At 49.6% G+C, this 27,473-nt stretch overlaps 2 protein-coding genes and 1 pseudogene across 4 annotated transcripts; 2 read left to right on the plus strand and 1 right to left on the minus strand.

Moving 5' to 3' along the window:
- Positions 1 to 597: 597 nt before the first annotated feature.
- Positions 598 to 13,448, minus strand: ZNF598 (zinc finger protein 598, E3 ubiquitin ligase). 2 transcript variants are annotated; one of them, XM_080942533.1, is made up of 12 exons: positions 13,181 to 13,448; positions 5,917 to 6,029; positions 5,393 to 5,522; positions 4,957 to 5,168; positions 4,573 to 4,790; positions 3,926 to 4,034; positions 3,365 to 3,552; positions 3,157 to 3,241; positions 2,303 to 3,063; positions 1,785 to 1,947; positions 1,535 to 1,685; positions 598 to 1,456 (listed from the first exon to the last, which is right to left on the minus strand). In XM_080942533.1, exons 1-12 carry the CDS (start codon positions 13,397 to 13,399, stop codon positions 1,103 to 1,105), a joined length of 2,703 nt encoding a protein of 900 aa, XP_080798659.1. In that variant the 5' UTR covers positions 13,400 to 13,448; the 3' UTR covers positions 598 to 1,102. The 2 variants fall into 2 exon arrangements, with proteins under 2 accessions (XP_080798659.1, XP_080798658.1); XM_080942532.1 differs by having other exon boundaries at positions 3,917 to 4,034.
- On the plus strand, positions 7,762 to 7,988 carry LOC308440412 (small nuclear ribonucleoprotein G-like; annotated as a pseudogene). Its single transcript has one exon. The product of its transcript is annotated as a small nuclear ribonucleoprotein G-like (transcript).
- NPW (neuropeptide W) lies at positions 13,398 to 27,269 on the plus strand (the record flags this gene model as incomplete). The annotated part of the gene is made up of 3 exons (XM_080942295.1): positions 13,398 to 13,543; positions 26,240 to 26,752; positions 27,176 to 27,269. The coding sequence occupies 3 exons, from the start codon at positions 13,398 to 13,400 to the stop codon at positions 27,267 to 27,269; spliced, it is 753 nt and encodes a 250-aa protein (XP_080798421.1).
- Positions 27,270 to 27,473: the final 204 nt, after the last annotated feature.

Raw genomic sequence — 27,473 nt, forward strand, 5'->3', positions numbered from 1 at the left:
AAGAACCTTTACCCACTGAGCCATTTTGCTGGTCCTGTACCCCCATGAAAGGCAGTTTCGTGAGTACTCAATTGTTAGGTCATGCACAGCCATGTCTGTTCTGAGAAAGCAGGGCAGTGCCAGAGGTCCATGTGGGACCTGAGGCAGGCAGCTCCTTCCTGTGGACAAACTTCTGCTGCTAAGTCAGTCCTTAAGGGGGCTAGAGATGGCTCAGTGGTTAAGAACACTGACTGCTCTTCCAGAGGTCCTGAGTTCAAGTCCCAGCAACCACATGGTAGCTCACAACCATCTGTAATGGGATCCAACACCCTCCTCTAGTATATCTGAAGAGAGCAATAGTGTACTCATAAATAAAATAGTATTTAAAAAAAAAGTCACCTTGCACTGTGGCCGACTCTGCACCATGATGTATGTACGTACCCAGGCTTCCTGACACACTACAAGGCAGACTCTGCACCATGCCATGTATCACGTATATATGTACCCATGGTATATATTATGCATGTATATACCAGGCTTCCTGATACACTATGGGGCAGAGATACTCAGACAGACACCAGCTCTGTGCAGTACTGCAAAATAAATTTATTTGAAGATAAACTGTCTTTTATAAAATGTCAGAGGCAATTTGAGATCTTAGATTTAACTTGCCTTGTAAAAAGATTGAACTTCAAGTAGCACAATTTTGTGTCTGTTTTTAATAATCTGGAACATTCTCTATGAAACAGCCAATTGTTTACACAACACAACTTGACATCTGACTCCAGCACCAGTGGACCCGAAGCTGTCAGCTCTGGGGCTATAAGCTCACTCAGGAGAACTCTCTTCAGGCCACTGAGGCCTTTAGCTCAGGTCCCAGCATCCTAGCCTTTCCCTCCCCTGGCACATTCCAAAATCACAAGATCACAAACCAAGATTGACCCTCAGCCAAGCATGGGCCAGAACTTAAGAGTGATGGTGTGCAGGGTGGACCTTTCCTGATGTCCACCAGGAGGCCTGAGCCCCAGCCTTCCCAGGGCCCTACCTAGCTGCCAAGCAGCTGGGAAGAGGAAGGAGAAAGGAGGCGCTAGGGTGTAACAGCTCTTGCCCTCACCAGCAGGAGCTACGTAATGATTCTGGCAATGGCTTGAAGGGAGGGGAAGTCATCGTCCCGGGCAGCGTGCAGTGCCTGGTGGCTGCTGACATCACCGTGTGCCAGTACCTGCTGGCAGGTGGGGCACACAGTGCAGTCCAGGCCCAACTGCTGGGTGCTGGTCTGCCACACATTCTTCTTGTTCTTCTTAGATTTGGAGCTGGGAGGCTTCTCACGACTGCAGAAGTCAGTGTGTGCAGACAGCAGCTCCTGTTGTTTGGCTGTGTCTGGCAGGAGTGCCAGCAGCTCACTGAAGATCTTCTGGAAGTTCTCTCCAAGCAGGTCTCTGCAGCTCTTGTAGTACTGAGCTGCAGAGATCATCCCCTGCCACCCAGAGAAGCACAGCCAGTCACTCTCACCCTGGGCAAAGGCAGGCCAGCCTCCCACCCGCTCCCACCTCACCTGTCTGAACTCTCCCGAATGGCTTTTAAACTTGCTGAAGCAGGCCTCATCACTTTGCAGAAAGTCCTTGATAGATTGGATGAGCCGTAGGTTTCTCTCCTGGAAATTCTCAGGAACTAAGTAGGCTCGTGGTGTGGGTGCTAGCCGGGGTCTGAGGTCAGATGAGGAGGCTTGAGTCTTTAGGGTGGCTTAGGTTGCACCCTCCCACTAGTTCCCTATGGCAAAAGGTCAGGTAGCCTACTCCACTTACGCTTTCGTGGTGGTGGATGTGGTGGAACTAGGAACACAGGTTGAGTGGGAGCTGGGCAGGAAACTGGAGAAGCCAGGGGGTGGCTTGCTGATGGGAGGCGCCAGGCCTGGTGGGGGTGGAGGTGGAGGTGGAGTGCCCTTTAAGAGGACCACCGTGTTGAAGCCTGCAGGGTGACATAAGAGCTTCAGCGTGGTCCAACTACCCTTGTTATTCTGCATGTCCAGCTCCAGTGGCTGGCCTATTCACATCCAGCCTCACAGCAGGCTCAGAGCCAGAGCTCTATGTGGTAGGCCCACTATGGGGAGCCCTAAGCATTACAAAGTTCCATAAAGTAGCTAACTGTGATAGCTCAAGGTGGCACCTGCATCCAGCCTGGACTCAGCAGCATAGACGTGTCCTCTGATAGGAGAACCGGGAGTCTAACGCACATTCCCACCACGTGCAGGCTTCCAGCCTGGCAGTACGACTCCAGCACTTCTCAGAAGCCTAAGGAACCCGCTGGTATTAGGCACACATACCTGGGGGAGGAGGCATCCTGGGTGGACAAGGGCCTCCGAGAGCTGGAAAGTCTTCCTGTGGTATGGGGCAGGGGAGGGGACCTAGGGGCCTTGGAAGCCCTGGAGGTTCCTTTGGGGTACTCCGTGCCAGGGCTGACCCCTCTGAATGTCCATTGACAACGACAGTTACTGGCACTTCAGCTTTGCTCAAAGGGGCTTCGGGGACCTGCTCAGCCCCGGAGGGCTTTGGGGTATAATCAGGGGGCAACAGTTGGGATGATGTAGCCCCAAGCTTCTCAGAGACCACCTTCTTCTTCTTGCCACCCTTGGCCGAACTCTGGGTGGCACCTGGTGCCATCAAAGAGACAGCCACTGTAGTGGGTACACTCCGCAGCTCCTGCACAGTAAGGCCACCACTATCCTCATTTACTGGGGCCGGACCACCCTTCCTGCCACCCCTGCTCCCTTTTCCTGCCTTCCGGGGAGGCTGGCTGCTACCAACTACAGCCTGGGCCCCTGGGGTGGGTGGGTTCCCTTTCTTGCTGCAGCTGCTATTCCAAGCTGAGATGAGGCTGGAGGGGGCACTGTTGAGCTTGGGTACGGAGGAAACCAGAGCAGGGAAGTCCTCTTCCTGGAAGGTGTTCTTGCCCCTGAGAGGACCAGGATAAGCCAGTGCCAAGCTTACAGAGCCTGGGGTAACCGCTGTGGAGCAAGAGGAGGCGGAGGCAGAGAGACTGGGGAAGTCTTCATCCTTGAGCTTGGGGATGGGTGGTGGGAGAGTACTGTGTCCAAGGAGGGAAGAACTGGTTAGAGGTTCATCACCAGGCCTTGGCCAGATCTACCCGTCTACCACCCTTCCCAGTTCCCACACATACTTTGAGGGGGCAACCACGGAGCCTGGGCCTGTGGCTGGGAAGGCTTCTTGGCTTACAGGACCGTTGGTTGAGGCTTCCTTGGAGCCTACAGACATAAGATGAGTGCAGGTGAGGCTGTGATGGTGGGCTGGGGAATGCAAGATACTGACTAGGAGCTGGCAGTTTCCCCAAGCCCAGGCACAGCTGCCAACAGGTGGGACCGGGTTACCTGCGCCTTCACCCTGAGCCCGAGGCAGACGCCGGTGGCCACGGGATTCCTCAGGCACCCTGGCTGCTGCTTCCTCTTTCTTGGGCCTGCTACCTTCCTCCCGGTCCTCAACCCTCTGAGTCTCCTCTTGCTGTTGAGCAGCCACAGAGGCCCGGATAGCAGCTGCCACTTCTCGGTCTTCCTCTTCCCTGGGATGAAGTAGAGGTGGGGAAAGACCTCAGACTGGGCAAGACCCAAAGACACAGCCTCAGATGGGCAGTGTCTAGGCTCAATCTGCAGCCTGGGCACACGCTTGTTTTGCAGAAACTTCCTGGCACAACTGTTCTCTGCTCTCACTGCCATTCCTCCCCCCAGACTGTTGTCTCTGGCTAGCAAGAGGTAAGGAAGAAAGAACATTCTACTTGCTGAGCAAACATGACTGCCACCCTCAGGACCCTAGGAACTCTGGCTGGAGCCCACTGACCTCATGCCTATTCCCAGCTTGACTGCTGGCAGCTGCCACCATGTGGAGGTGGTGCCAGGAGAATGTCAGTGGTATGCAAATCCTCCCACCTCTTGTACCTCCAGCTTCCCCGGCGGTTCTGCTGGGCTCCACGCCCACTGGCCCGGCCAGCTCGGCCCTGGCGGTTGTACCTGTCCACCTCCTCGTAGTCCTCACCACTGACGACTCCTGTGGTCAGTACACAGCCTGTCACTGTCCCAGGCCAACGAGCAGGACAAAAGAACTGCGGTCCAGACCACACTGAGGCCAGTGCTCTTGTCTGGAAGGCAGAGGCTTCCCCACCCCCAACAGCTTATGATCCATGAGGATAGACCTAGACACCACAGAATCCAAACCAGCTGTGTCCTTTAAATTAGTGCTCAATTGGTATAAGGACAGGGGCCTAGGCCCCACCTTTGGAGATGGGATATGTGGACTTCAGTGATAGTCTCCTGAGGCAGGGAAGTACCCCAAGGACTCCAGAGCCAAAAATGCAAAAACACTGGAGAGGGGTGTGAGCAGGCAGGCAAGGAGCGTCCAACTACTACTAAGCTCAGGTGCTCGGAGCAAGGAATGGTGAGGAGAAAGGCCAAGTGGGTGCCTCCTGTGTCTCTCGTTGGGCAGAAGGACTCTAAGTGGGACCGAGGTCTGAGGTCTGAAGTCTAGAAAGTAGATACTCACAGAAGGCCCCAGTACCTACGCCTGAGCCTACGGCCACCTAGCTCACCCTCACTCCGGCGTGAGTGCCGTGGTGCAAAGCTAAACTGAAGGTCAATCTGACGGTTCTGGCGTGCCTCGGCCCGGCTGCGGCTGTGGCAAGCTGTTTTATGAGCCTTGAGGTCGATCTCAGTGCGGAAGGCATGGGTGAACTGCTCAGTGCTGCAACGGCCCTCCTCACATAGGAAGTGCTTCTCCCGGAAGTGCTCACGCAGGTATGCATAATCACTGGCAGACAGAGTCATCAGAAGCCAGATCATCTACTGTACAACCAGATAACTCCCAGAAAAGTCCTAGGAGAGAGTCACCTCTACACTCCCTGCAGCAGCCCGGGTCCTGCCCACCTATAGTACTTCCAGGCCCCACTCCCTGCAGCAGCCCCAGCCCCGCCCACCTATAGTAGTCCTGGGCCCCATCGGCGTCACAGAAGTGGCAGAAGTAGTGGTCACGGCGCAGGTGCTTGAGCAGCTCATCATTGTCCAGGTAGCGCTCGTCACAGAACTTACAGAGTGGATGTCCCCGATGGGATGTATCATCAGGGTCACCCTGCATACGGTGTCGAGCCAGGTCCTTTCGCGAGTACCACTTGCGCTCATAGGTGAAGATCTGCAGAGAACACAGGGCTGGACACAGAGCTGGGGCTCCCAACCTCCCGACTTTGTACTGGAACATTGGGGCAATGAGTGGACTCTGACAGTACCAGTTCTACCCTAGAGCCCACTAGAGGCTGGAGGATCCTTACAGCCACTTGGAGGCCCCCATGCCCACTTATAAGCAACCTAGGCTCTGTGGGGGCCTGGCAGTTTCTGGGGTCCCCAGGGCAGGCGCACCTTGAGGTGCTTGAGGCACAACTTGCAGCAGAAGAGTTCGTGCTGCTTCCGCATGTGCTGCTCCAAGTCCCCGAAGAGGCTGAAGGGTGGCAGGTGAGGGCACCGTGGGCACTCATGCTGTAACAGCTGCCTGGGGAGAAACCAGAGCCATCCACAAGGCTGGCTCTAAGTGATGTCCAGAGCAGAACCACATGCCAGGGCCCCACCCAGGGATACGACATCTGTATGTACAAGGCACGGGATCCAAGTCTGTGGTTCTCACCCTCAGCCATGAGGAGAGTACCCATGATAACCACAGCCTTCCTGGGTTTTTAACAGACCCCGAGTTAAATATGTCTGCATGTTCTTGTGTCCTTCAAAAGGCTAAAACAGCAAATACACCCCTCATTTCCACTGCCACCTTAGTGTAGAGCCAGGAGCTCCCTACCTCACGAGAGGGACCAGAGGTCACCAGCACCATGTATGTACTCCCCCAGTCCTGGTTCTGAGGGGGCAGCTGCAGCCTCCCAGCTGAGAATCCTCACCTGTACAACGCAAACACCTTTCCATCTGCAAAATAGATGTCATACTTCTTCTCATGTTGGAGCTGATGGAGGGGGATCATGGAAAAGGCAGGGAGTTTCTTCCCAAAGACCACCTAGAGAGACACAGTGGTAAGCAAGACCTGGGTGGAATGGCCGATGACCAAGCAGAGACAGAAAAGGCGCCCTCAACAATCCTAAGCTGGCAGCAGTCGCTGTCCACCAGGAGGCAGCCATGCTTCCTGCAGGCTTGGTATTCACCCACAGCTCCATCCTAAAGCTGCACAGAGGAGCTCAGTGTACAACAACTTTCACTGGGTGATGTAGGTTTAAAAGATATGGGTTCTAGACAGCAGCTAAAGAAACAGCAACTGGTGCCTAGCAGCTGTCAGGTACATCAACACCTGGCTACCCAGTCCTGAACCACCTTAGTATGTTTCTATGATGCCATAGGAGAAAGGGGCTCCTACAAGATTGGTAACTGGACCTGGTCACAGCCTTATGACTTCTGCTCATTACAGGCTGCCTAAATCACGGGTATGAGCCATAGGTATATTGCAGCTACTGGAGGAGTCTTAGAGGGTACAGAGCAAGGCTTGAGACACACTGGGTGCTCTGAGACCGGAGCTGGACACCCAAGCCTTCCCCCGCATCCTCCAAGGCTCCCTCTTCTCTCCACGAAGATCCTCAGGTGGTGACTTACAGTGACAACACCACAGTGACCCTCTCTATCACCCCTCTCAGACCACAGTGACCCTCTCTATCAGCCCTCTCAGACTCAAGCCCTCTTGCTCAGCTGCCTCTGCTACTGCCCCACATCTGGCCCTAGTCACATGCTTTAGCTCAGTCCTAAAACCAGCTGAGGCCTTTCCTATCTTAGGAAAGGTCATACAGAGGTCATCAGGTCTAGGCTTAGCCCAGGAAGGTATTTGAACCAAAATATCCAAGAGTTTGGGGTAGCTCAGGAGAGAACAGTGAGAATGGCCCACTCATGATCATAACCCACACAGGCCCCAAGCAGCTAAATAAAATAAAAGCTTGTTCTATGAAGCATAGCTCCACTTTGACCTTTTTTAAAAGATTTATTTATTTCATGTATGAGTACACTGTAGCTGTCTTCAGACACACCAGAAGAGGGCATCAGATCCCATTACAGATAATTGTGAGCCACCATGTGGTTGCTGGGAATTGAACTCAGGATCTTGGGAAAGAGCAGTCAGGGCTCTTAACCGCTGAGCCATCTCTCTAGCCCTCCACTTTGACATATCATACTTAGATATGGCACAAGGACCACGGTCTGCTCCTCTAACTGGCCCTTAGCAGGAGGGCCACACCACTCTTAGGGGATGGGAACGGGTCAGCAGTGGGCTAATAAATCATAGGGCTGAACAAGATGGCTCCCTGTCCTGTGCTCTGTCTGGCTCAAGTACATCTGCACCCCAAACATCATCGTTAGTTCTCCCCATCTTAAAAAAAAAGGGTCAAGCAGGTGAGTCTTTATGAGTTCAAGGTCAGCCTGGTGAACAAGCTCTAGGACAGCCAAGACTACATAGAGAAACCCTGTCTGGAAAAACCAAAAAGCGGGCTGGAGAGATGGCTCAGTGGTTAAGAGCACTGACTGTGCTTCCAGAGGTCCGGAGTTCAATTCCCAGCATCTAAAAAAAAAAGAAAAGAAAAAAAGCAGGGATGGAGAGAGCATAACCATCTATAATGGGATCTGATGCCCTCTTCTGGTGTGTCTAAGGACAGCTACAGTGTGCTCACATAAAAAAAAAAAAAAACAAAAGCAGATCAGCACCTTAAGAGCTCACTCCTTCACCGCTATGCCAAACCCGCTGAGGAGTTGCCATGAGTAAAGCCCACCCTCTAGAACTGAAGAAGATTTGGACAAGACGTTATCAATGAAGTTAAATGGTAGCAGGCATGTACAAGGAACACTGCGGGCTTTGATCCCTTTTTGAACCTTGCGATTGATGAGTGTGGGGAGATGGCATCCAGTGGGCAACAAACAACACTGGGATGGTGGTCACCGAGGAAACAGCACCATCATCTTAGAAGCCTTGGAAAGAGTCTGACCAGTGTGTCCACATTCCTCCCCAAAGGCCTATTTGATTGTGATATACAATTAGGTCATGCACATTTTCATATGAAACTTCGCTAAATAAACTTTTATGATTCTGTAAAAGAAAACAAACAAAACCAAAACAACAAAGAAACCAAAAAAGCAGAAATCCTTCCTGTCCCTGCTTCCAAAGTGTCCAAGTTACATGCATGTGTTACCACACCAGGCTAGTGATGCTCTCCCCTAAAGGCAAGCCAATGAAGGCTCCCATTGCCCTTCCATAGTGCAGCTTTCTTGTTCCCAGAAAACTCTTTTTAGGTCCCAAGTACAGACAGGACCCTCTAAACTCTATGCTGGCTTCTTTCCCAACACTCTGGGGGTAGGCTCACACCCAGCTATGCTTTCCAACCACCCCCAAGGTTTCCTCTCAGCCTACATCCACAAGGAACTCGGGCATGAGCAAGCACACAGTGCTCCCAAGCCCAAGCAAACTACAGGGCACACAGCACCAGACACATCCACGCCCAACTTAGCTCCTCCAAGGCAGGCACAAGAGCAGTCTGGGGAAACTCCCTGAAGCTGCCAAAAAGCATCTAAGCCCAACAGACGTAGCGGAGGATCAACTTCCTTCCCTAAAGGAAGCTGTGCCAGGGACGCCCCCGTCACTGCCACTAGCTCCAGGGACCTCTCTCAGCTGTACACTTGGATCTACTCTGTGTGGCATCTCAGGCTATCATGGAAGAGATTCATCTCCCTTGGGGCTATGGGCACAGCCACTAAACACCTTTTCTGGCTGCCAGTGGCAGAGCATTCTGAGTAGGGAGTTTATCTGTGCCACCCCTTGTCTTATGATCCCTGTCCTGAACACGCTGGCTAGTTGTTCACCCACAGAACATGGCTAGAAACAGCTAAGATGAAGAGCAGCTGTGTCCGGGGAGAGGCAGGACATCCTACAGGAGTAAAACCAGAAACTAAGCAGAGCCCTTTATAAAGCCTGGCTGGTGACCGGAGGAATAGTATGAGTGTATAGGCGGACAAGACCTGCTTTACCTTATGCCATGGATGCTAAGAACCAAGAAGCACAATCATCTGACTGCAGGGCAGAGGTAGTGTCAAGGGGACACTGAGCCAAGTCAGAATGGGAGTGGGGTGAGGATCTGCCAAGCAGAAACAGAGGCCAGTAGGACCCAGTCTGATGGAGGTGACCTAAGCTGCATACTCACCTGGGTCAGAGGGGTAAGGAAGACACAGGTTGGCTCAAGAAGGGAAACGAAGTACGAGATAAGGCTCAGGAAAGAGACCATGGACAGCGCAGGACAAAAGCTAGGTCCGAAGCTTGTTGGCCTGGAGTGATAGGCAGGAAAAGCTGCCTTTCTTCAGGCAGGGAGAGCAGGACTGCCCATCTAGACTGCCTGGAGAGTCCCCAGTGTATGACAGGAGTCCAACCAGCAGGACCCTCTCTTTCTGGACACACTCCTGTAAGGCTACGAGGGGACAAAGGAACATGGAAGTATGGGGGAAATAATCTGCCTGGGCTGTAAGGGGACAAAAACAAGGAATTAGTGAGGAGCCCTAGGAAAAGGGTCATGACCTGAGGAAAAAAGTTTAGGCCAGGTATGGGTGAGGTTGGGCCATTCGGGGAGTCCTGGGTGGGCTAGGCAGCATACAGGCAGAGGTCAGGCAGGAATGCTTCTGAACCAACTGTGTGGGATTGGCAACCCAGCTGTATCTGCCAGAGGGCCTTGCTACTCCTCACCTCCAACATGCAACATGTGCTCAATAGAAACCAGATAAAAGACAGGTGGGGATCATGCATCAAAGTGTACGGGGCCAGACAGATGGCTCCGTGGTTAAGAGGGCTTCCTTCTCTCCCCGAGAACCTGGGTTTGGTTCACACCACCCACACAGAGGCTCACAACCACCTGCAACTCCAGTTCCAGGGGATCCGACATCATCTTCTGGAAGAACATGCATACATACACATAAAAGAAAAATAAATCAGCTGCCGGATGTGGTGGCACACTTTTTTTTTTATTATTGTTTTGTTTTTCAAGACAGGGTTTCTTCCTTGTAATCCTGGCTCTCCTAGAACTCATTCTTTTTTTTTTTTTTTTTTTTTAAGATTTATTTATGATATGTAAGTACACTGTAGCTGTCTTCAGACACACCAGAAGAGGGCATCAGATCTCATTAAAGATGGTTATGAGCCACCCTGTGGTTGCTGGGATTTGAACTCAGGACCTCTGGAAGAGCAGTCAGTGCTCTTAACCGCTGAGCCATCTCTCCAGCCCATGTGGCACACATCTTTAATCCCAACATATTGGATGTAAAGGCAAATGAATTTCTGTTGAGTTCAAGGGCACCCTGGTGTACACAGTAAATTTCACCACAGCCAGGGTTACACAGAGAAACCCCATCTCAAAAACTAAATAAAACTTTTAACTTAAAAAGGAATTATTATTTTATGTATACATATTTCTGCATGTATGTCTATACACACAGACACCAGAAATAGGTGTGGTTGGAGTCTGATTAGGAACAGGAGCAGAGACAGCTTTTGGAAAGGCCAGAATCTTAGTATTCAGGAGGCAGAGACAGGTAGATCTCTGTGAGTTCCAAGCCAGCCTGTGTACAGAGCGAACTGTCTCAGAGAAAGGAAGAGAGGGAGGGACCACAGGTGACGGACAGGCATTCACAACAGAAAAATACCAATGAGTCATCATCAGGTACAGCCTGCTGACCTGGGCCTTGGAATAACCCAGGGAAGGCCTTCAGCATTCTCCTCCTACTTCCTGCTTGTGGGTGGGGGTGTGGCCTGCCCAGGACAAGTTGGAGAGCAACAGGATGAGAAAATGGCTCTTCAGAGGTGTGTCCAGAGGAACACAGATGCTCCTAAGAAAGACTGAGCACAAACCTCCCCACTATGCATGGCGTCAACACTGACCATCACTTCCACAGCCTCACACCAGATGGCAGCCCGCCTAACTGCCCTGCCGAAAAGTCTGGAGTGCCCTGGTTCTTCACCAGACCAGCAGCTTCAGACTTGCGTACTGCCTCCCAGCTACACCCAGACCCCCACTCCGAAGCCTATACAAAGGGATCGCCCAGCCAAAGAAGCCGGCCCGCTCCACGTGACATTTTGTTTTGTTTGTTTTAAGGCAAGGTCCCTGTGCAGCCCTGGCTGTCCGAACTCATTCTGCAGACCAGGCTTGGTCTTGAATTCAGAGATCGCCTGCCTGTGCTTCAGAGTGCTGGGATTAAAGGCCTGTGCCACCCCATCCAGCTTCACACGACATCTTAACACACATCCCTCCTAATTTTTACTTAGTCACACGGAGGGACTAAGGGCTACTGTGGAATTCTGGGTATGATGAATACAGGACTCAGTAAGGGACAAGGTAGGGCTGAGGGTGAAGCCAGTAGAGGAAAAAGTGGGATAAACAGGGAGGCTGAGCTGACAGGTATCACTCCTCTCACCCAACTTCCTAAGAACTCCTGCTGCCCAGCATGGTGGTGCAAGTCCAAGAGGAAGCCCAGGCTTGGCCAAGGGCACATAATGCCAAACCACACCCCAGCCAGGGCAAGATGACAGCTCATGTCAACAGCCCCTGCCACAGAGCTCTTAAGAGGGTGTGGGGCTCAGAAAGAATGAGGGAGGGCAGACACTGGCTACAGCTGGCACGTGTACGTGTGTTGACACGTGTACGTGTGTGGTGTATTCACTCACTTCCTGAGTGAGACCAAAAGCCCAGGCCAGGACTACATACATAAAGACCTACAAAGTGTCTTCCTTCCTAGAAGGAAGCTACAGGTGTGCTGAAAAACTCCAGTGTCAGGACCTTTCCTTTAGCGTGTGTGCAAGACTGGCCAGAAAACTCCAGCAAGATCCTCTGAGTAGGCCAACAGTCAAAAAGCTTTCTGAACCCTAGACCTCACCCAGTAAGTAGGGTAAGGCTCCTTCCACCAAACCACTGTCTGAGGTCTTTTCATCTCCCTTCCTCAGCAAGACACAGATGCTTGGGAATGTTCCAGGATTCCGGCTGACTCTTTTGACATATATATCAAGAAAAGCTGTGTGTGCTGGGCATGGTGGGGAGTGACCCTCAGGAAGTAGAAGTAGGCAAATATCTGTGAGTTTAAGGCCAGCCTGGTCTATAGACTGAGTTCCAGGACAGCCCAAGCTACATAGTGAGGCCTTGTCTCAGATATGAGACATGGTGGAGCACTGCCTTTAATCTCAGCAATCAGGAGGTAGATACTTGTAGACCTCTGGGTTTGAGGCCAGACAGGACTACATAGTGAGACCCTGTCTCAAAGAGAAAAAGGTCAGAAAGAAAGAAAAAAAAAAAAAAAAAACCAGCTTCTCAGCATTATTTCTATCTCTGCATCACTTCTAAGAACAGGAAAAGGTGATTCCCTGGCAGAAGCCACTAGCCAAAACCTTCCATGAACCAACCGAGGTAATTTCACAATCCTGGAAGCAAACAGATCTCTAAGGGCAGCAAACCAAAGGTTCAGCTGGATACTCCCCACCAACAGCTGGAGTGTGGATGTACACTCCAAGAGCCCTCTGACCCCCACAGGGATTTCCAAGTCTAGACAATCAGAAACATCCTCTTCCCACCACTCTAGAAGGAAACCTCGAAGCTAGAACTAAAAACGAGGAGACTTCCTAAAATTGTGGACCGTCAAGTTCCTAGGAATCAGGTCCTGGTAGCACCTCCACTCCAAAATGTAAACGCTGTCTTGGGAACTAAGGGTCACCGGTGGGGCCCAAAAGCCCACCTAGTGTGGAAATGTCCAGTTTAACCCTTTTATCCCCAGAGCAGCCAGTTTACAGGATAGACAGACAGTCCCTGGAGGTTCCCCCCCCCCCCCGGCTGTCTGCTCTACCTCAATGACGATCCCGAAAAAATTAAAATTCACAGACAGGAGGGCTCTCGACCTGACCTTGCCCTTCCCGCAGACAGGTCAAAGGAAAAAGTCCCCAGGCTTGGAGTTCCCATGGGCATCGCTCCTCCTTCCCCGGCCCAGCCGCCCCTGGCTTCTCCCAGCCCCAGGAGGCCCGGTGATCGCATGGCGCCCCGACCGACCACCCGGCCTCCGGAGGGAGCGGGCGCGGCCAGGCCGCGGTCGGACACGGCGCAGGCAAAGCCATCAGGAGTACCCCCTCCCCGCGCCCAGTCGCGCGACCCCCTGGCGCACCTGGCGTAGCTCCTCGCGGCACACGGCGCAGTAGCGCTGCTCACACAGCACCCGCATCTTGGTAGAGCACCGGTAGCACACCGGGTGATCGCAGCGGCCCAGCGCCGTAGCCTCCAGGTCACCGCAGCACAGCACGCAGCTCCCGCCGCCCCGCTCCGGCGCTGCCACCGCCTCCAGAGCCGCGCGCCGCCCCTCGGCGCCCGCCGCCGCCGCCGCCATGGCCCGGCTCCGGCCCCCTCCCGGCCGGCGGGACACAGCGCGGCCTGGCTCCCGGCGGACCCGCCCCTTCCGTCGACGTCACTGGCCCTCCAGTCAACCGCCCCGCCTGGCGGAAGTGCGCCCTGCGATTTCCGCCCGGGCCTGGTGTGGCACAGAGCTGTCATCCGACATTCTACCCTCTCACTCCTGCTCAAACCGCGGTCATATAAATGCGGGATCTCTCCGCCTTCCCCGACCCTAGCTCTAGAGACGCCGAAGGAAGCACAGGGCATCCAGCATTTCCGATAATCCATGAACAGTGTTAAGCTAAGTATCACACAAACATTCCTGGGCCATACTTGGACATATTATACTTATATCTTAAATGCAAATTTAACTGGATGTCTTGGGAATACAACTCAGTGGCAGAGATTTGCCTACCATGCCTGGATTCCATTCCCAGCACAAAATACATATATAAAGTAAGCTAGTAATGACTGAATCCTGCAAATGTTTTAGGAACCTACCTTTCTATAGCCCTGCACCTCTCTTGTGTTTGGAACATAAGCCTCTGACACCAGGGCATCCAGGCATTCTCACCCAATACCGCTAGAGAAGGGACTAAGTGTTCTCTTGGTTGTAAGACAGATGCATCCAGCCAGATGTAAAAGGGAGGCACCCAGAGGTGCTTCAGTGCATAGGAGTAAACTTCAGGCTTCAAGATCTCTGCAGCTGTTGGGAGGTCTCTGGATTTCTGATGAAGTGAGATAGGTCCAAATATGAGCCCTTCTAGAAAGAGGCAGCATGTTGTGTGTGTGACTTGAGACTGCCTATAGCTAGCAAGAATCAAGAAAAGGCTTAAAATCCTAATTCTGGTACTGACATGCTTGTGAACTAGGTTGGCCCACTGACAGCTATAACCTCATTTGTAAAATTGGGGTAACCATACAAATTAAGTAGAGACATGGGCTACATTTTCCATCCTCAGACAGATAAAGGGGATTTACCTCTCCTAGGCAACTAGGCAGCTGTTGTGTATTGTTAAACTGACAGGGTGTGGTCACACCTTTAATCCTAGCACTCATAGGCACAGACTTTGTAAGTTTTGATGTCAGCCTGGTCTACATAGTGAGACACTGTCTCAAAAAAAAAAAAAAAACCTGTTAAAATGGAGGGCTGGAGAGATGGCTCAACAGTTTAGAGCACTGGCTTCTTTTTTCTTTTCTTTTTTTCTTTTTTCTTTCTTTTTTTATTTTTATTTTTTTTTTTTGCAGAGGTCCTAGGTTCAATTCCCAACACCACATAAAGACTCATAACCATCTATAACTTCAGTTCCAGGGGTTTCATATCTTCTGGTCTCCGAGGGCACCAGGTACACAGGTGGTACACAAACGTACGTGAAGGCAAAACACATATAAAATATTATAAATATTTTGTTTATAAAATAAAAATAAATTTTAAAAAATGAAAATTTTTTTTCTGTTAAAATGATAATTGAATGTTAATGGTAAGCTCTTTAGATTTTGATGACAAGTTCTTGATTGTCTCTCTTTGTGCAAATGGGTGAAGGCTAAGGGCTTGTGACTGTGTGTTCTTAACTGACAGCTTTTGGCCTTGCCTTTGCTGCTCTGAGGTTTTTAACAAAAGGACTGATAGTCAACCATCCAGCCAGACTGCCCATCTGCCACCATTTTGAACATTCCTTAGACAACTCCAGAAAACAACACAATGACAGAGTTGATTAGCCCTCCTCCTAAAGGCGCAGCCTCAAGCAGGGAGCTGTTTGAAACAGTTTACACCAGACATCTTTAAAAATCACAAACCAGGAGCTCTAGACGGCCCTGTAGTCCTCTCAGGCCAAAACAGGGGACTGTTTCCCAGGATGGGCCAGCAGAGGGCCCACTGTGCCTGAAGAGACAAGGCTGTGATGAGCTCAAACACTAACTATTCTCTCCACGTAAGCAGGCTGGCTGCTCCAGCTCAGGCGGTGAGTCATTGGAAGGCTCTCCTCTACTACCTCTGCTGTTGCATTTAGATTTAGTAGAAGGATTCTCTACGGGGGTCTCTTCTTGCCTGTTTTTAGTAGAGCTGGCTGAACCCATAGCATGAAGAAGCAGCAGGTCGGGCAGCTGCGGCACTGCAGAGTGAGTGTCTCAGCATACTGAGGCACGCACATCCATGCAGCCCGCTGTGTGACAGGTAAGAGGGAGCTGCACTTAGCTTTCCAGATTCTAAAGATCGTGTAGAATAAAAGACAAATGAATACCAGTGGTGGCAGGCAGACTCTGAGGTGGAGGCCAGCCTGGTCTACAGAGAGAGTTCCAGGACATATAGGACTATATAGAGAAACCCTGTGTCTCAAAAACAAAATGAAACAAGATGATAAATGAGCCAGGCTTGGTCTACATGGTAAGCTCTTGAGCAGCCAGGGCCATGTAGAAAGATGTGTCAGAAACAAAACATACAAACAAAAATTCCAAATCAGACAAACAAACCCAACAACAAAACAACCGTAAAAGACAGACAGAAAAAGCTAAAGGAAGCAGGAAGAGCCCCATTGTATATTCACGAAGAAGACACTGGGTGTATGATATGGGACTAGAATGCCTTAGACAACCTTTACAATCTCAAACAGTCAAACAAGAAGGGAACCCCTCTTGGAGGGGTTAGGAATTAGACCAGTTCATAAGTATTTGCTGTAACACTCCCCAACATGGTGACAGTGGACTAAACCTCTGAAATTGTAAGCAAGGGCCAATTAAACACTTCCTTTTTGGGGTTGCAGAGAGATGGTTCAGCAGTTAAGACCTCTTCCAGAGGTGCCAAGTTCAATTCTCAACAACCACATAGTGGCTCACAACCATCTGTAATGGAAACTGATGCCCTCTTCTGGCTTGCAGGTGTACAAGCAGCTAGGGCACTCATATTAAAATAAATTAATATGGCTCAGCGGTTAAGAGCATTGGCTGCTCTTCCAGAGGTTCTGAGTGTGAATCCCAGAAACCACATGGTGGCTCACAACCATCTGTAATGGGATCTGATACCCTCTTCTGGTGTGTCTGAACACAGATACGGTGTACTCATATATAATAAATTAATTAATTAAAAAAATTGCTGTGGTCAAGGTGTCTCTTCACAACAATGGGACACTTAGACACTGAGCATTGTGTACGGGGCTGGTGTGATGGCTCAGCAGAGACAAATCTGAAGAATTAAGTTCAATTCTTGGAACCTATGAAGGACTGACTTACTACTAAATGTATACATGCTTTTTATTCCTCCACTAAGGCTTAAGGCAGTGAGACCAGTCAGGGTCAGCAGATGCAGATATTCTCTCTCTCTCTCTCTCTCTCTCTCTCTCTCTCTCTCTCTCTCTCTCTCTCTCTCCCCACCGCCTTCTCTCTAGTTTTGTTTTGTTTGTTTGTTTGAGACAGGGTTTCTCTGTGTAACAGCCTTAGCTATCTATCCTGGAACTCACTTTGAGGACCAGGCTGACCTTTAACTCACAGTGATCCTCCTGCCTCTGTGCCCCTAGTTTGTGCAGGCTCACTTTCATATACCTTTTCTTCCCAGAATTCCTACCCCCAATGTAGTTCCTAGGAGCCACCATCAGGTGTGGTTATTTCCTTTTCTGTGGTTTTCTTTTGGCTCTGGCTGGAGCCTAAATACACTTTTACAAACCCTAACTAACACTTTGGGTTTCCTTAATAGTTTTCTAAAGGTCTCCCTTCCCCTCCCTACGGTTGACCCTGATGCCCATGTATGGTCCCATTCTTCTCAGTCTGTGAGATTTACAGCTTGCCTGCCCTAAGGTTTTTCTCTTAATCGTGAATAAACTGTTCTCAGGTTGTATTTGAGTCTATTCTTTGACCTTCTCTTTCCATTCGTGTCCACACGTCAATTATTTTATTAATGAGAGTAAGAACACCAAGTGGGGGCCATGATCTTCTCCTTACCATATGGCAGGACTTCGAAAGATTTCCAGTAGGACTTCTTTCTTTCCTTTTTTGTTTTAAATTTATTTTATGTCTGTGACTGTTCATGTGTGTAAGTACATAGTGTCCGTGCCTGGTGTCTGCAGAGATCAGAAGCTGAAGTCAGATCCTCTGGAACAAGAGGGTTTACACGGTTGTGAACGTCCATGTGAGTGCTGGGAACTGAACTCATGTCCTCTGCAAGAGCAGCAGATCTGCCTAACCATTGAGCCATCTCTACAGTCCTCTCCCATATACATATATATTCATATACATGTACATGTATGAAAAAATATTTCTGAGGCAGTCTTCCTATGTGGCTCTAGCTGTCCTTGAAACACTCTCTAGGTAGTGGCCTCAAAGTCATAGGAATCTGCCTGTTTATGTTATCTGAGTGCTAGGATCAAAGGTGTGTGCCTGGCCCTCTTCTCCTGTCTTTTAATTGGCAGACAAAAGAATGTCTCTCCCATTGTGGAAAACCAACTCCTAAAAGTTCTCCGACCTTCATAAATATGCCTGTCCTAGCACACATTCTCACTATCCACACATATAATGATGACAGTGATGGTGGTGATGATGAGATGGTGAAGAAGGGGAAGAAGAAGAAGAAGAAGAAGAAGAAGAAGAAGAAGAAGAAGAAGAAGAAGAAGAAGAAGAGGAAGAGGAAGAGGAAGAGGAAGAGGAAGAAGGAGGAGGAGGAGAAGGAGAAGGAGAAGAAAAAGAAGAAGGAGGAGGAGGAGGAGGAGAAGGAGAAGGAGAAGAAAAAGAAGAAGGAGGAGGAGGAGGAGGAGAAGGAGGAGAAGAAAAAGAAGAAGGAGGGGGAGGAGGAGGAGAAGGAGGAAGAAGAAGAAGAAGAAGAAAGGAGGAGGAGGAGGAGGAGGAGGAGAAGAGGAAGATCTTGTATCCCAGAAGCCTACGGGCCAACCAACCTGGCACATACAATGCTGAATAATGAAGAGATCCTGTCTCAAACAAGGTGGGAGGCAAGAACCCACACGGGAGCTTTCCTCAGCACCCACACTGTGGCTCACAGCCATCCATACCATTTGGATCTGACATCTACTCCTGACTTCTGAAAGGCAACAAGCATGGACCTAGTTCACTTACATACATGCAGGCAGGCACAAACATAAAATAAAATAAGTAGGTTTTGTTAAGAAAGAAATGTTACTGAAAATCTTGTGAAGCCCCCCACCCAGCAGAGCTATCATGAGATACAGGAGAGAACCAACCCCTGTGGGTTGTCCTCTAACACAGCACCTGGACATACATGCATGTATAAAGGCAGCACTGGAGAGATGCAGTGGTTAAAAGACCTTGCTGTTCTTGCAAAAAGGACCTGGGTTGACTTCTCAGCAATCCATGTGGCAGCTCATAGCCACCAGTAACTCTTGGTCCAGGGGATCTGACACCTTCTTCTGACCTCTGTGGGTACCAGACATGCATGCAGAGCACATACATGCAGGCGAAACACTTGACATGTAAAATAGAAATGAATAAAGTATTTAAGAGAGAGGGGTTTAGAATCAGAATAGGGGCCTATGGGATGGCTCAGTAGGTAAAGGTACCTGTCGCCAGACCTAACAAACTGAGACCTACATGGTGGAGGAAAAGAATGGACTCCTTCAAATTGTCGCCTGGCTTCCATTTGGTAATCACCATACATGCACCCGTGTGCACACAAAATACATTATAAAGTAATGACATTTAAATAATCAAATAAATAATCAAAATAGCAGATTTGGGGGGGTGTAGCCCGTACTAGGGTGCCTGCCTGCTTACCAGGCCAAAGACTCTTGGTTCAACTCCCAGAACCACCAAGAAGAAAAAGTTAGAATGACAATAGTAGACTTGTGAACCCAGAATGCTGGAATCTAGACGCCCCAGAGATCCTGTAGGACTTGCTTCTCCAAAAATGAGGAAACAGAAAACCCAAAAGTGCAGAAAATATGATTCCAAGCTGAGCTGAAGCCATGGGCAATGCAGAGGCATCAAAAAATGGATCAAGAATGGAGGCCCCAACTAGAGCTAGCAGCTACCAGCTCCCTGAGGAAAGTTCAGAAGGCTCTCGTGTGGACCCTCTGTAATGAGTCACTTCAGGTGTAGACACGGAGAAAGGTCACTGCAGGAGAGTTCCTCAGCTACTGCAGTATTTAGGGAAGATATCAAAAATTTGGGCATGGGAAAAAAAAACAAACAACAACAACAAAAAAAAACTATAGTAGCTTTCAGGAAGAATGGGAATGTAAACAGTACACTGCTTAAGGACCAGAGAGATGGACGGCTCAGCGGTTAGGAGCTCTTGCTGATCTTCTGGAGGACCTGAGTTTGGTTCTAGCACTCACATCAGGCAGCTCACAACTGTCTGTAATTCCAGATCTAGGGAAATCTGAAGACCTCGGGCACCAGGCATATCCACGGCGCACAGACACACGTGCAGACAAAATAACTATATACGATGAATTCGTTAATTAAAAGCCTGTGGGAGAGCTGGATCGCTCAGTAGGTAAATGTAATTACTGCACAGCCCGACCCCTTGAATTTGATCCCCACGACCCATCCAGTAAAAGGACGGAATAAACTGCAAGTTGTCCGCTGACCTCCAGACGAGTGCTACGCACCCCCCTCAAGTAAATACCTTATTTTTACATTTTAACACTCCTTTCTCCCCCCCCAAGAAAACCCCCCAGCGTTTAGTGGCTTAAAGGCTGGAAATGTGGTTTTAATTGGTTTTAATTGGTGTGCTCGGAGTCTGGATTAATCCTAGTATACACCCTCCTGCAATCTCTGACTTAAAGATGGCTGCAGGAGGGTCAGAACTTCAAGTTCACACTGACACAGTGTGCTGTCTCAGGTCTTTAAATCCAGCTCTCAGGAAGCAGAGGCGGGTAAGTTTAAGGCCAGTCTGGGCTATATAAGGAATTCCAGGCCTGCCAAGGCGCTACATCGTGAGACATTGCCTCCAAAAAAAAAAAAAAAGAAAAAAAAGAAAAAAGAAAAGAAAAGAAAGAAAAAGAAAAAAGAAAGAGAGAAGCTGGATGGTGAGAGGATCCCATAGTCTCCAGAAAGGTGTGTCTTCAGAAAGATCACAGGAGTTGTCCAGGCATGGTAACACAGGCCTATAACCTCAGCAAGAGGAGGGTAAGGCAGGAGGGTTACAATGAAGCCAAACTGAGCTTCACAGCAAGATTCCATCTTTCTTTCTTTCTTTCTTTCTTTTTTTTTAGATTTATTTATTTATTATATATAAGTACACTGTTGCTGTCCTCAGACACACCAGAAGAGGGCATCAGATCCCATTACAGATGGTTGTGAGCCACCCTGTCCTTGCTCGGAATTGAACTCAGAACCTCTGGAAGAGCAGCCAGTGCTCTTAACCGCTGAGCCATCTCTCCAGCCCCAGGCCCTTGCTTTCTAATCAAACAGTGCTTTGCACTTTGTTTCTGGTGAGAGGTAGAATCCTTTGTTGCTGGGTCTGGGGCAGAAAGAGGGAGCAGAACAGAGAGAAGCTCTCTGCAGCCAGATCTTTAGGATGATTCTAATCCCTGATCCTCAGCCCCAGCTTGGGTTGCTTCATTCAGCTGCTGTGCACCCGTCGTCCCCAGGCCCAGGGCCTTCATCTTCCTTTGCATGCCGATGTCATTCTTTTCAGCACCTTGGACCACAGACATTGGCAAGACTGGGGTTGCTGGTGTTTAAGCTCCAGGAAGCACAACATACTGAGCCAGTTTGTAAACTGTGTTCTGTGCAATGTTCCACTTTGTAGTCCGGACCACACCCCGTTTCCATTTTATTTCTCTCTTCTTTTCGTTATGTTTACTTCTTTTCTGTGCATGGGCGCATGCTTACTTACATGTGTGCCAAGACACAAGAATGGAAGTCAGGGGACAACTTGTAGAAGTTGGCTCCCTCCTTCCACCTTGTGGGTCTCAGGAAATGAATTTGAATCAATAGATCTGGTGACAATCACCTTATCTGATTAGTAGTCCTTTTGGACCCTCTTTCCCTCCCTTTCTTTCTCCCTCCTCTCCTCCCTTTCTCCTTTCCTCTTTTACTTCCTTCTTCAGAATTGAACATAGGGACACACATGCTAAAGAAGTTCTCTATCACAGATGTTTGTTTTTGTTTTTGTTTTTGTTTTTTCAAGGACAGGGTTTCTCTGTGTAGCACTGGCTGTCCTGGAACTCACTCTGTAGACCAGGCGGGCCTCAAACTCACAGAGCTCTGCCTGCCTCTCAAGTGCTGGGATTAAAGGTGTGTACCACCATACTTGGCTTTAAAAGTATTTAGAAGGGAGGAGCTGGGAGGAGAAGAAGGAGGGGAATCTGTGGTCAGGATGTTAGATAGATAGATAGATAGAGAGATGGATGGATGGATGGATGGATAGATAGATAGATGATAGATGGATAGGTGGATAGACAGATAGATGGATAGATGGATGGATGGGTGGATAGATGGATAGATAGATAGATAGGATATAAAAAGATAGATGATAAATGATATTTTAAAGGTTTTATTTTTTAAAGTTTATTTTCTTTTTAAAATATTTTCTTTATGTATATGAGTACACTGTAGCTGTCAGACACACCAGAAGAGAGAGGATATCGAATCCCATCACAGATGGTTGTGAGCCACCATGTGGTTGCTAGGATTTGAACTCAGGACCTCTGGAAGAGCAGTCAGTGCTTTTAACTGCTGAGCCATCTCTCCAGTCCCCTAAAGGTTTTATTTTTATTTTATGTATATGAGCGTTTGACTACATATATGGGTATATACCATATGTATACATGGTGCCCATAGGTGTACCTGGAATTCTCTGGAAGTAGAATTTCAAATGATTGTGAACTACCGTGTGGATTCTGGGATTGTGATCCATTTCTAGATCAGCAAATCCTCTTAACCCCTGAGCCATCTTTCTAGCACCCTACCCATTTTTAGCTGATAACTTTCTAGCCTCCCATCCCATCCTGCCTTGCACTTGGAATTACAGGCATATTCTATCAAGTTTTTCTAGGTCCATCCCAGGATGGACCACACAATTGATATATTCATATGGACCTGCAGTTCCCAGGCTACCTTCAGGGGGCTCCCCACACTTTCATTGCTATTCCCCGAGGTCCCTGATTTGAGTGAGCAGCAGCGCCTGGGGAACCTAAGAGGCCTGGCAGTGGACTGTGTCGTGCCGAGCCTCCCGCCCACTCCGCTCTCCAGGCCGTTCTCTCCAAGACTAGTGCTCCCATAGGAGCAGGTGGTTGATGGGGGCGGCTTTCACTGACGCTTGCCTGGTCCCGCAGGTCCTCATGCCTAAGAGCCCACCCCCTCAACGTCTTCCGCCCACCTCTCGGAAGCGGTCTTCCCGGCAGGCCTAGAGCTGTTGACAACAGCAGTAACAGAAAATCTCTACAACCACTGAGTGCCTACTTTGTGTCAGATGTGGTGGCAAGACACATGCCGTGTAGATGTGTGTACATTTTTAAATATTTGTTTGCTATGAAGACCTGGTATATAGACCTCGAATATAAACCTAGTAACTCGGGCAGGCTGGGAGCTCAAGGTCTTCCTGCCCCAGCCTCCTAAGCGTGTGAGTGACAGGCAGGTCCGGTCACTCCTGGCATTGCTTGTCTTTTAACAAAATGAGATGAAGTACTCACTGTCACCATTCCCTCATTTTAAGGGAGGAAACTGAGGCAGAGGAGACTCTAGCGTCTCTCTGCCGTTATCAGTATTAAGTCTGTGGCGTATTTGAACCGAGACACCTAGATCCAAGTGAGGAGGGATTTGCAGGAACCCCTAGGGCTCTTCTATCTCTGGAATAGGTGACTCTTCTGTCCCCCTCACCCTCTTTTGTAAAAACTCGACTTTAAATTTTCTTGTTATTTTACATGTATGAAATATTTATATACATGTATGTGTTTTACCTGCACGTGTGTCTCTGGACTACATTCATGCCTGGTGTCTGAAGAGGTCAGAAGAGCAACTAGAGACACATACTTGTGAGCGAGCTATCATATAGGGGCTGAGAACCAAACTCAAGTCCTTTGGAAAAGCAGCAAGTTCTCCTAACTGCTGACCCATCTCTCCTTTGGAGGGAGCAGCACCCGGGAACCCAAGTGGCCAGACAGTGGTCTGTGTCGTGCCGAGCCTCCCAAATCTCTGCATCCTCCAGGCCCCTCTCTCTAAAACTAGGGCTCCCATAGGAACAGGCAGCTCCCTTTGTTTTGAAGATCAAAATATGGTCTTCCAAGCAGGGAATGGTGGCCTGTATCTATAAGCCTAGCACTGGAGGTAGAAACAGGAAGATCAGAAGTTCAAAGTTATTCTTAGCGGCGTAGAACACTATAGCACATTCAAGCCCAGTCCAGGCTATATGAGAACTCAAGAAAGCAAAACCTGAGGGCTGGAGAGATGTCTCAGTGGGTAAGAGTTCAGTATGGCTTCAAAATCATTGTGAACCTCCTGCCTCAGCCTCCTGCGTGTTGGGATTAAGGGCACACACCACCATGCCTGTACAACAGCTATATTTTTTTAAAGTATCTTTTAAAACGTATTTATTGTTATTTTATGTGCTTTGCCTTTGTGTATGTCTGTGTGAGAATGTCAGATCTTGGAGTTACAGACATGGGGTTGTGAACGGCCATGTGGGTGCTGAGATTTGAACCTGGATCCTCTGGAAGGGCAGTCAGGGCCCTTAACCGCTGAGCCATCTCTCCAGATCAACAGCCATATTGTTAGTGGGTGATCTCTCTGAAGAGGTATAATATACTTTGAGCGACTGTACTGGTCTCCCTTTAGGGGTATCCAACTCCTATGGTGCCTACTCTTAAATACCCCCACAATTAAAACAATAAAAACGTAGAGGTTTCTTTTTATTATTTCAAACTATTTGTGGGTGTGTGGGTGTGCACATGGTACATGCCCATGAGTGCAGGTGCCCACTGAAGGTTCGAAGTGTCAAAGCTCTGGGGCTGGAGTTACAGACTGCTGTGAGCCACTTGGTGTGGGTGCTGGGAACCAAGCTTGGATCCTCTTGAAAAGTAAAGAACAGCAAAGTGCTGTTAGCTGATGAGCCATCTCCAGACCCGAAAAATGAGAGGTGCACAAAGGTTAGGAGCACTGACTGCTCTTCTGGAGGACCTTGGTTCAATTCCCAGCACCCATATAGTGGCTCACAACTGTCTGTAACTCCAGTTTCAGTGAATCACACACACATACATGCAGGCCAAACATCAATGCGTGTAAACTAAAAATAAACCATTTTAAATAAGATAACTTTATATAAAAATAAGCTGGTCTCTGTGAGTTCGAAGCCAGCCTGGTCTACATAATGAGTTCCAGGACAGCTAGAGGTACGTAGTAAGATCCTGTCTGAAGAAAAACAAAAACAAATAAACAAGCCAGGCAGTGCCACTAGGTGCTCGTGCATGCCTTTGGTCCTGGGATTTAAACTTGGGAAGCAGAAACAGGCAGATCTCTGAGTTCAAGGCCACCCTGGTCTACAGAGTGAGTTCCAGGACAGCCCGGGCTACACAGACAAACCCTGTCTCAAAAACACTAAAAAAAAAAAAAAAAAAAAAAAAAAAGCTGAGGGGCTGGAGAGATGGCTAATTTGTTAAGAGTAATTGTTACTCTTGAAAAGGACCCAGATCTGTTCCCCAGCATCCACATAATGGTTCACAACCCTCTGTAACTCCAGTTTGAAGAGATCTAATGCCCTCTTTTGGGACTGGGTCTGGAAGGATGGGTTTGGGTGGTCAGGAAAGACTGCTTCACTTCTTTGAAGCTGCTAGAGGAGTGAGCTGAAAGGCCAAAGACATTTTAGTGGAGTCTTAAAGTTTATAGGAGTTTTCTGAGAAGAGAGATATGGGAAGAATGTTTTTTTTTAAAGATTTCTTTTAATTATTTTATATAAGTACACTATAGTTGTTTTCAGATAGACCAGAAGAGGGCATCTGATCCCATTACAGATGGTTGTGAGCCACTATGTGGATGCTGGGAATTGAACTCAGGACCTTTGGAAGAGCAGTCGGTGCTCTTAACCACTGAGCAATCGCTCTAGCCCCTGGAAGAATATTCTTATACACACGTGAACAAGTCACCTGCTGTGGGGCTAAGACCTTCCCCTAATTGAATTTGTCTGGGAAGTTTGGTAGGGCCTAGTCAAGCCTCCTGAGGCTGAGGGTTTCAGGAGGAGCTGTCTAACATTCTAGCTCCCCAGAAACCACAGGCATAGCTTCATGTGGCCAAACTGTCCTGTCCCCACTGCTTGCCTACCTGCTTCCCTAGCTGCTCCCCCCGCCCCCTCCCATCTTCTTAGAGCTAGGGTCACATAATCAGGCCAAATTGAACTCAGCATCCGTGCTGGGATTATTGGAATGTGTTCACAGGCCTCAGCTCAAAACTCAAGGTCTCCATGCATCCAACCATCTGCAGTGCAGAATGGTTTTGGGTGGGAACTCAAGAGCTGTACTAGGCAGGAAGGGGGACAGCCCTCAGGGAAGGGTGGCCCATGCTCAAAACTCTCCTATGTTAGCACACCAGAACTGTGCTATCTCCTCTCAGTAAGTGCGCCTCCATTGGTAGCAACTCTTCCCAAAGGAGCATCCCACCCTTGTATTCTGAGATCATAGTACCAGAACTCCCTCCCTGACAGTTCCCTTCCCGTGGGCGAGAAAAGAGTAAGCAAGGAGATCCCCCACTAGAGCTACAAGCACAGTCCAACTTGCGACCTACTCATTGAGAGGCTTCTAGCTGCCTAGGTTCCCTCTTCTCCCTCCCTCTCCATCCTCGTCTCCCTTGGGTGAGCTGGGCATGTGCTGCGGGGGCGAGTCGGGGCGGGGCTACAGAGAAGCTGTAGTTGCACCAACTGACTAGTCTCCATCCTCCGGAGCTCCGACGTTCTCGAAGACATAAACTCTGTTCTTGTCCTAACCGGCCAAGGGGCCGTCGACGTGAGCGCACTGGCGTCGAACAGAGAAGTGCGGGGCCCTGGGCCGGGGGCTCCCGAGAACCGGCCCCTGCTGCCTCTGCTGCTACAGCTGCTGTTGCTGCTGCTTTTGCTACCGCTGCCCGCCGGCGCCTGGTACAAGCACGTAGCGAGTCCTCGCTATCACACAGTGGGTCGGGCCTCGGGGCTGCTCATGGGGCTGCGCCGTTCGCCCTACCTGTGGCGCCGTGCCCTGGGCGGGGCCGCTGGACCGCTCGCCCGGTTCCCAGGACCGGTCGCCCGCAGCGCTCTCCTGCTTCCTTCCCCCGGGCAGAAGCTGTGGGAGGTACGAAGCAGGAGCTCACCCGCAGGGCTTCCAGTCCATGCACCCCGGAGTCCGCGGGACCTGGAGGGAGCCCGCCAGCCGGAGCAGTCGCTAAGCTTTCACTCCTGGATTTCAGCAGAGCCCGCTGCTAGGTAAGTAGGAGAAAGGAGGTGGGCGTGGCACCCGGCAAGGGAATTTCCAGGGGTCTTAGACCACATAAGACCACTAGCCTCTGGGTATTGGCGGTTTTTTTGTTTTCTTGTAGCTCACACTGAACTCCTGATCTTTCTCCCACCTACCACCACACCCACTAGAAATGGAGCCCAGGACTTCACACATGCTAAGCAAGCACTGAGTTGTAGCCTGTATTCCAGCCCCCTTCATCCCCCTTTTTGATATTATTCTTCCCCATTTCTCCTGGTTTATAGGTGTGGCCACTGCGCCCCCTACCTTCCCTACCCATCTTGTTTCCCGTTATGTTAGGAGAATTTCCCAGAGTTCCTTCCATATCATCCTGAGGACAGAATGGAGAGGCTCGCCCCTGTCTCTAAAGTCCTGCTTTGTTTTTTTTCTAGAGCCTTCGGAGAGATACTTCGCACCCAGCCATGGTTCCTGCAGCAAATCATCTTTGCCGATCCTGTCAGGCCCGATGACCGTCCTAAGAACTGATGGAGCCCCCATGCTTGACCTAGGCAGGAGCAAAGCTTGTAGCTTCCAGTCTTGCCTCGTGGTCTGGTCAATAAAACCACCTGCTTCCTGCGCCCCCGCGTGTGACCCTTTTCCTCCGTTGTGTACTTAGCGTCTAGCTTCAGGGCACACATAGCTGCGCGCCTACGCCCTGGCAAATGTCAAGAACCCCCTCCCTGACCAGAC

The sequence above is a fragment of the Micromys minutus genome, assembly GCF_963924665.1.
Source record: "Micromys minutus genome assembly, chromosome: 31".
Classification (NCBI taxonomy): Eukaryota; Metazoa; Chordata; class Mammalia; order Rodentia; family Muridae; genus Micromys; species Micromys minutus.